Source organism: Drosophila innubila, chromosome X (genome assembly GCF_004354385.1).
Source record: "Drosophila innubila isolate TH190305 chromosome X, UK_Dinn_1.0, whole genome shotgun sequence".
Classification (NCBI taxonomy): Eukaryota; Metazoa; Arthropoda; class Insecta; order Diptera; family Drosophilidae; genus Drosophila; species Drosophila innubila.
Genome location: NC_047626.1, coordinates 15,244,987 through 15,254,206, shown reverse-complemented (window position 1 = coordinate 15,254,206; position 9,220 = coordinate 15,244,987). Strand labels below are relative to the sequence as shown.

Below are 9,220 nucleotides of genomic sequence, written 5' to 3'. Positions count from 1 at the left end.
TTGAATTGAATTTTTATATATTTTTATAAAAGCCAATAAAAGTCGTTAAACTTTTTTTTTATGCTATTTATATTTTCCTTGTTAATTTCCAATAATTTATTTCTTATTCTTATACACATAAATTACTCGTATAAATTATAATATTCTGCCAAGCGGATTTGAAAGGCTAATATTATTCTAAAAAAAAATATACTCCATTAAAAATATGTTACATATATTAACAAAATAAATATATGGTATTTTTTTTAAATGCATATGCATATATAGGTATTAATTATTTAATAAAATAATAAAGTGTCTCTGGCTAATTTTTTAAAATTAATTTCTATTATAGTATTTATTTTAGAAATAATGCAAGTTAAAGTTAATGAAAATGTGATTATTAAATGGAATTGGTAATAAATTATTGTTGAATTTTATACTGAGAATTATGTATATTTTGTAAGACCAAGTCACTTGGTACAATTGATATGCCTGGAGTGTTTTCCTTTGCCCCGCCCATAAATTGTCATTGTTCCTTGTGTACTGTGCGAATAATATAAAACACAGACAAAAATCATAAAAAATTAATAAACGTAAAGTAAAAGCGAGAGCGTGAAAGGAAGAAAGAGATGAAGAGCTGTAATTGATATTTGCTTTATGTGCGTACACAACGAAATTGAAACTGTAAACATATTTTAACATATGCCCAAATACACGCATGTATGCATAAGTGTATGCTCAAATATGTATATGTATATGTGTGTATTTACTTTTATGACTTCTGTCCAACTGGAGCGCCCGCTGTGACTCAACATCTCGAAATCAATATATTAATTAGTGCAAAAGTGAAATAATGCGTTTATAAATATAAAAACAAAAATAAAAAAAAAAACAGCAAAAAACATCAAAAGCATTTTTGATTTCCAATTGCAATCGACGTGCTGAAAAGTGAAAAGTTTTCTGAAACAAAAGTACAGCGAATGAAAAAATAATTCACTCGCCGTTGCAAGCGAAAGGAAGGAAGGTGGAAATCTATGTATATATAGATTTGTATGTACAATGTACATCCAGCTATATCACTGGATTTAAATAGACTAATCTAATTAATTATATTTATTTGAAAAACTTGCTACATAAATACTATATTTATTTCTCTTTAATTTACATTTATTTAATTTCTTAGAGCAAGGTTTTAATTTTTATCTACAAACCTGTCTGCTAAATATAAAAGTCAAAGCTGTTGTACGTGCGTGTGTGTGTTTTTGTGTTGATTTAAACTTACTAGGTGGCCATTCTTAGATGCTCGTTTTGCCCCCGCAGCATTGCAAACAGCTGCTGATTTTGCCTTGAAATGTGAATAATGTTGAAATTTAATTATACATAATTTAAACAGAATTCCAAACGGTAAATCTGCACGGCAAACCTGCGAGCGCACGACTGAATGAGCCACCCAAACATTCCGGCAGCCACACAGAATTAGCGCCACCAACAACAGCAACAGCAACAACAACAACAACAACAACAAGAGCAGCACTTGCAACAACAGCAACAACTTGCCCGTCATTTTTGCACACGCTCTAATTAGTTAAGCGAAGCGTGGGCAGTGGGTGTGCTTGTGTGTGTGTGTGTGTGTGTGCGTTGTAGCAGCGCGGTTGAATCTTTTGTTGTAGAAGCGCACTGCAACGTGTTGCCGGGGCAACAACGCCCAGCGTGGTAAAAAATTTTATGCGATTTTCCTTTTATTTGCACAATAAACAACAACAACGACAGCAACAACAACAACAATAACAACGACAGCAACAACAAGAAATGCGAGCACTTGCTGGACAATCATTTGGTTTGTTGGCGAGTGTAACTGACGCACTTCTCGTAAACTTAATATTATTGTTTATCATTATTGCAATTGATGGATTTTTGTCATAAACTTGCATTTGCTTTAATTTTAATTTTAATTTTAAATGCTTTTGCTGCTATGTGACATGTATTAGGGATTTGATATACCCCTGGTCATTCACTGCTCTAGGGTATTAAGCAGCAGAACACGACCCTCAATTTTTCAACGATTGTCCGGCTCAGTTTTATTTCAAAACTACGGCACTGAATGCTGCTGTTTAAGCCCGTGATTCTGGCTGGTATTCTCTTTTAAGCTCGGTACACAATGGGTGCAAGGAGCTTATAAATTTGTGGCAATGTATGTATATATATTCTAGATCAGCATCAACAGTCAATTCGATATAGCCATGTCCGTCAGCCCGTTTGTATGAACATTAAGATCTGAGAGATTACAATATTCATTAAAAGATGATATCGGTATGTTCGTCCTAGTGAATTAATTCATATGTAAATGGTTACTTAACTTAAACATGTTTTTGGACGAAATTTTCACAAGATGTGAGATTCTAATCAGCTTTTCGATTTTAGATCTTTTCCGAGAATTTCATCATGAGCGGATAATAAGCTAGGGAGTTATAGGTGTTAGGATATGTAAGGGCTTGGGTACCGGGAATTGAACAGTCGAGTATACTCTTATTTGTTTTATATTTGTTTTTTCCAACGGGAATGGGAATCGGGTGCATGGCCATCTGCGTATCTACGAAAATGTATCTGAATCTTTGCAACAGTAATTAAATTGCAGCTCCCTTTTGTTGCTGCCTCTGCTGCTGCTGCTGCCGTTGCGCATGAATCAAGTGCCAGCCTAAAAGTAGGCAATGCATTTTTTCAGCCTTCGGCAAAGCTGCCAACTGCTTACTATGGGGAACTTTGCCATTTTTTTTGGAATTAATTAATAAGAGAGAGAAGCTTTTCAATTTGTTAACAATATCTATTAGTTTTCTGTATTTGAAGTTTGATGATAAATGGAACAATTTTGATAGCACGTGCTTTTCAATTGCATAACCTGTGTTTGAGCTGTTATAACTTAACAGTGGCGAGTTCTGTTAAAATTTCTGGTATGTAACATTACAGTTTGGACATTTCCTGGTCGATTGTTGTTATTAAGAATGTATTTTAATATCTTTCAAAAAATGAATTTATTCCAAAAAATCGGAAAAATTCCCCATAGTGCTGCCTGTGGATGTGTGTGTGCGTGTTACTCTGTGTTTGTGTGTGTGTCTGTGTTACGGGCAGGCAACTGGCCAAGCTGCAGTTTTTGACAATGTAAATCGAATTTGTAGTGGCCAATTTCACACAGAGTTGAGAGACAAGCGAAAGAGATTGTCACAAGGGGGATGGGAGAGGATGCAAAGAGAATAAGAGATAGAGCGAGATAGAGCGTGGGAGAGAAAGGGCTATAGTTGCTGGCAGCTTAACGCTAGAGTGCGTGTGCATTTCTGAAAACTCATAATATTAAGGAAGCAAGGGAAAAAAAGTGTTCTGCTTTTGCTGAATGCATTTGCTTAAGCGTCAATTTCCCCAATGCCCACAAAAGTATGCTATATAATTGTGCATGTGTGTAGGGCGAAATGCTGTTAAAAGCGATTTGTGAAAATTCGCACTGCATTCAGTGTGAGTACTCGTACTCTGAGTCCTGTATGAAAATTGTTGCCGTACATTACTAGTGTTTATCTTGTCGAATTGCACTTGAGATTTGCACTAATGGATCTCCAACTTACTGCCTCTCTCCCTCTCTGCCTGCTTTCTCCGTCTGTCTCTGTGGGCCACTTTGTTGGGCAGCTGCCAAATCAGTCAGCTCAATTGCCTAAGCCAGCAAACTGCTGCATAATTTGAATATTTATTAGCAGCAGCATAATTATCATTGTTAAGTTCAAGCTAAGGGAGAATTGAAAACTTGAATGGTTCCAATTGAGAGAATGGCGGAAATGCTGATTATAAACAATACGAGTAACATTGATATACTATAATCTATCGCATATGTATAAAGAAAGCAATTAAGCGATTGCAACGCACAATTGAAATGAATTTAAATTCGAATTATTCGAAGCGAAGGACAACCCACTGTGCCACAACATGGCAATGAACAATGCGAGAGAAACAACAGCATGTCGGCAATGTAATGGAGGGTTGTGAGGGGGTGAATAACATAAAGAGGAGTGGGGATTTTGGCCAGAGCAGATGATGATTTTGTGGGTCAGGATGGTAGCCACAGCTACTTAGAAACGCCGCAAGCTGTTGACAGCAGTTGGCCAACTGCAAAACCAGCAGATGACTGCAGTCTGTGGATGTTGCAAGTGGGACAAGGACAAGGGCAGGGGGCAGGAGGCAGCCTTGGCAGCCTTGGCAGACATGCAACTTGGTCTGACTTGATCGGGTTGTAAACCAACGAGTGTTAAGCATTTTAATTGCAGGCATTAATTTAGACATGGATGAAACACTTTGTGCTGCTCTTCTTCTTCTGCTGTTTCTTGTTGTTACAATTGTTGTACGACTTGCAGTTGTTGTTGTTGTTGTTGTTGATGCTCTTTGTCAATTCACCTGCAAGCAATTTGGCAGAGAAAGAGCGAGCGAGAGAGAGAGAGAGAGAGCAAGATGCGTAATCAAAAGTGCCTGGGCATAATAAATAATTGCTCTTTGCATTTATAAAGCTGCTGGCTTAACGCTGAGACACAAAGGAACTTGGCCAGCTCGACAAATGCCAAATGCAGACAGACTGAAAGTCTGTTAGTTGAAATGGCATTTGTCTCATTTTGTTGGCATTTAATTAAAACACATGCATTTTCTAACAAACGACGGGCGGGCATATACTTCTAAGCAACAGTGTGATGACAGCAAATAATGCAATTGATATGAAAATAGAAAACAAGTAATATTATCATTCTCGTAACATACTAGCACTCGAATAGGAAAGAGTATCAATGCATCGACTATCGGCGTCTCGACTGTGAACTGTGAACTGCGTACTGTGAACTGTGAATGTGGTTGCTGTTGTTACGCATGAGTAACTGCTGCCGTCATCATATTAGAGCACAATTATGCAATTGCTTTTGTATTGCCAGGACAACAAAACGCCTTACAGCTCATTTCAGGGCCGAATGAATGACTTCTGCATAATTTATAATACAACTACATACTTACTTACACTGTACAATCTCTGTACCTACATTAATACAAGTCTTCAGTTCTGAATCGATGCATTGTGATGGCATTTACAATTTATTATGCATACGACCTGTTGTCTGTAATTTCATTTACTATAAGTTTCATTTCAAGTTAAATGATAATTTAGTTGCCGCCAACATGCAGTAGATGGCGCCAGCCGTAAGCCGATTAATGTGCAGCCTAAAAGCAGGCAACACTTTTCCCCAAAACACACACACACACAAGGCACATTTGCTAAGTGCAAAAGCCCAAATACTAAAGTTGCACAAAGGAAGCAGCGGAGTCAGGAACTTCAGCCTCAACTCGCTTGATAGTGAGGCTAGTGGCAGTATCAGCGCATAAATGTTGAGCTGTCCTTTTGCAGGACATGCATTTGCCCCTGTCTCTGCCTCTGCCACACTCCCTGCATCATGCCAGTGACGATCTGGCTTCAACTCCTGCTTTAGCCCCCAAAAAGCTTTTACAAAAACTTAGAATCGGCAGGTTCTTGTCGTCCTTGTGCTGTTCCTCATTCTCATTCTCGTTCTCATTCTCATTTTCATCCTCATCGTCGTCGCCTTTGTGCAACTTGACAAACTAAAAATGAAAAAAGTTTCCTATGCCGTCGTGTTGCAAGCGGCGCCTTTTTCAATATCCTTTTGCCAGTTTTACCGCAGACCAAACGTAGTTGGAAGCCAAACCATTGGCGATGGCGCTGGCTCAACATATTGATTTTGTGTATGTGTTTGTATGCAGGTGTGACTGTGTGTGTGCGTGTGTAGGACAATAAAATTTAAGGTAGCCCTGGCAATGCCGATGCCGATACCGTTTCCTGCCAGTTAAGTCAAGTCAAGGTGAGTCTGCGATTCAATGGCGCCCTCTCAGAAGATTAAGCTGTTGGGGCCAAGCAAGCTAAAACAGAAGTGGGAGACGAACAAGAGTAAAAGGCGAAAGAGCTAGCAAAAAACTATTGAAAACAGTTAGCCAAAAGTGACAGCAGACAATGAGCTTTAAGTTGAGTTTTGAAAATCAATGCAAATTTATGCGTTTTAAATGTTATGTATTTACATATATCTTCAAATTTAATTTTTTAGCTTGATTCGTCAAGTGTGGAAGCAATGAATTAATATATAATATATATTTACTAATAATTATTTAATCTTATTATTGTAAATCAATTTTTTTCTAATGCTCTTAATTTTAATGAATTTCTTGAGCCGACTGATCTCTTTAAAATTATACAAATAAATAAATCGTTAAGTCCCTGACCTTATTAATACTACTTTACTTTACTTTACTTACTTTACACAGTCTAACATTCGTTCTTTTATTATAAAAAATATTAATCTTTATTGATCGGGTTTGATTGATTGGGTTTTTCTGGGTTTTCCCCAATCCTTGCAACAAATGTTGGATCATTTATAATTTTTGCTTACCCCAGATCTAACTTTAATATTTTTTCTATACAGTTCATAATTTATATTTAATTTTATTTGTATTTGTAATCTTTAATTGCCGACTGCTTTTAGTCGTGTATAATTAAATAAATAAATAATAATAAAAAAAAAAAATGAATTTAAAATTTCTGAGCATGTTTCTTTAAACATTTTCTGCTGCTTAAATTGTGGTGAAATTAAAGATATGTTAGATGCTCAGTTATGAAAGAGAGCTAATAGATCTGATAGGAATTACATATGTAGTTCTACCTTTCTATACAGTCCATTATTCAGCTGAAGATCTGAAGATGTGTCGAGATTGCTGTCTTCGAAGAATTCCGTATTCTTTGGCTGAACTAGAGCAAAACTATAATACTGATTGTTGTCAACTTGTTAATGTTATGTTTTATCTCATGTGTGATCAATACTTTATTCGCTTTGTATTTGTCGAGGTTAGTTGACTTTTTGACCTCTGTTTGGGGTCATGTTGTGAAACCAGTTTTGCAAGTTGCCAACATTTTATTGTTCAAGCAAACATTCATTTTGGGCCCATGACAGGCTCAAGACTCTGAAGCGAGAGCGGGTTCAAATCCCCCTGCAGCTGTTGCCGATGTTGTTGTTGTTGTTGTTCTTGTTGTTGTCGGCGTCGCTGTCTCGCCATTTATGCGTAATTTGCCAATTTACACAAATTCTTTTGGCCTTATTCAATAAGCGGGCTAAAACGCAACCTTTTGCGTGCTTGGACCAGTTGGTCGCCCTTCTTTTTGGGAGTCAACCGTTGCGTTTACGTTTACATTTACGTTTACATTTACGTTTACGTATAGGTTTACGGCTACGGTTACGGGTTCATGAGCGCGCCAGACATCCTTGAACTTGGCACGGTCAGGATATCATGTTCGCATATTTTGTCTGTGTTTTATTTATATAAATTGTGCGCCAAGTCGTTGACTTAGTTGCCCAATGCCTCAATCTTCTTCTCCATCTCCAACGCCATCTTCAGCTTCTCCAATTCCCACCAAGACACTGATTCCGACACTGATACCGACACCAACTACGGCTACAGCAAACACCGTTAAAGGATTTGCTGGCTGCCATTTTGTTAAACGTGCAACGCGTATCCTTCGACCTCGCTGCCATTTTTGTGACAAGAGAACTGCGAAATTGGGCACGAGATATAAAAAAAAAAAATTAAGCACCTTTAATATTTTTGTAAGTCATACATTCAAAGATCGATGTAGACTAATAAATTTAATTAATAAATATGTAGAATGGTAATTAAGTTGATCGGAGATTTTGTTACAATTTTCAACAGATATTTAATAACATCAATGAGTATCTACTGCACTTATACTCTCCTCAAGCTTCTGATTTTTGCAGTTTAAGACTGAGAAGTGTTTCTTGAATTGTTTTCTGCTATATGCCCGAAACTAGGCATGCTAAAAAAAAATTGTATGTATATAATCATATTTTTTATATTTTCTTTGCTTTAATAATTGTTTTGTAAAATTTGTTTTAGTAAAAAATATTGTATGGCTATGGTTATATAAAAAATAATTATTATTTTATATTATAAGCATGAACAAGAAGAACAAATTACGTTACTCCACAAATACTGGTAAATTTACGAAATTTTATATTTATTGCATTTGCAAAGACCACAATTTTGCAGCTTTTTATTGTGTTTAAATTTCACATTTATATCTTATATCGGGTTTTTTTTAGTTATGACAGTCTGGAGAAAATCAGCGTTATGTATTCATAATTGTTTATTGTCTATAAATGAATTTATTAAGCTTCAAAACACACAAAAATAAAAATAATAAAAAATTGATTAATATTTTTTTTCAATTTTTATGTAGACACATTACCAAAAATTGCACAAAAAAAAATTAAAAAAAGTAAATTTCATAGGATTTAAATTAGTATCTTGATTGAAGATGGTTTGGATTGAAAATACTTTGCAGCTGCCATTGTTCTGTCGACTGCTCATTCTTCTTGGCCAAGTTGCTCTGTCGTCGCTTTTCGAGGTCTTTAGCCGAAGCCTCAGCTTCTGACTGCGCTGCCGTTAGCTTTTGACGCTGCTGCCGCCGTTGACGCTGCTGCCTCTTGTGTACATGACGATGTCGCGACTTCTTCTTCTGACCGTTTCCCTCTCTGTTTCTGTTACCAGTTCTCACACTTGGATTGCCATTCGAATTGGAGTTGGCATTGGAATTGGAGTTGAAGTTTGGCCTTTGTCTACGACGATTCTTGGTGACGCGTTGGACGCGATTGTTGTCGAGCATGAGGCTCGTGGGCATTGTGGGCACCGGCAGATCCTCAAGGACATCCGCCCTGCCACGTGGAGGCCAGCGTCCGCCCGGCCTCGTGTTGTTGGGCCTCGTGATGGTGGTTGTTGTGGTTGTTGTCGTTGTTGTTGGTGAAATGACAATTACATTGTCTCTGGCCGGCTGCTGCGGGAACAAACCACGCCACAACAAGAACTTCTTGAACAGATCACGCCCGCTGCCCACATCAGCAGCGGCGTCGACGTCGACGTCGGCGTTGGCGTTGAAGCTGCGTCCCATTGTTGAAGGTAGACGATAAGCTGCAGAAATCGAGACAGATCAGATCAAGTGTAAGTACTATACATATTTATAAGTATATCAATTAATGAGCCCACCAGTTCGTCTTGCCTCAATGCCAGATACGTGCAACAGGGGCAGCAACAGGAGGCTGCCACACATCAGGTTGCACAGCGTTGCGATTGAATTAGTTGTCATCGTTGG

The 9,220-nt window shown here is 37.5% G+C and overlaps 1 protein-coding gene across 1 annotated transcript; it reads right to left on the bottom strand.

The window, feature by feature from the left end:
• Positions 1 to 5,445: 5,445 nt before the first annotated feature.
• On the bottom strand, positions 5,446 to 9,019 carry LOC117787236 (putative uncharacterized protein DDB_G0292438). Its single transcript, XM_034625709.1, has 2 exons — positions 8,630 to 9,019; positions 5,446 to 5,613 (listed from the first exon to the last, which is right to left on the bottom strand). The coding sequence occupies exons 1-2, from the start codon at positions 9,017 to 9,019 to the stop codon at positions 5,446 to 5,448; spliced, it is 558 nt and encodes a 185-aa protein (XP_034481600.1).
• Between the last annotated feature and the right edge of the window lie 201 nt (positions 9,020 to 9,220).

What these genes read in the sequence shown, in the direction of transcription:
- LOC117787236 (XM_034625709.1), bottom strand. Translation starts at nt 9,019, where the DNA reads ATGGGACGCAGCTTCAACGCCAACGCCGACGTCGACGTCGACGCCGCT. An exon ending in ATTCGAATGGCAATCCAAGT is followed by an intron (nt 5,614 to 8,629) that starts GTGAGAACTGGT and finishes TTTCATTTTTAG; the next exon opens with TTTGTCAAGTTGCACAAAGG.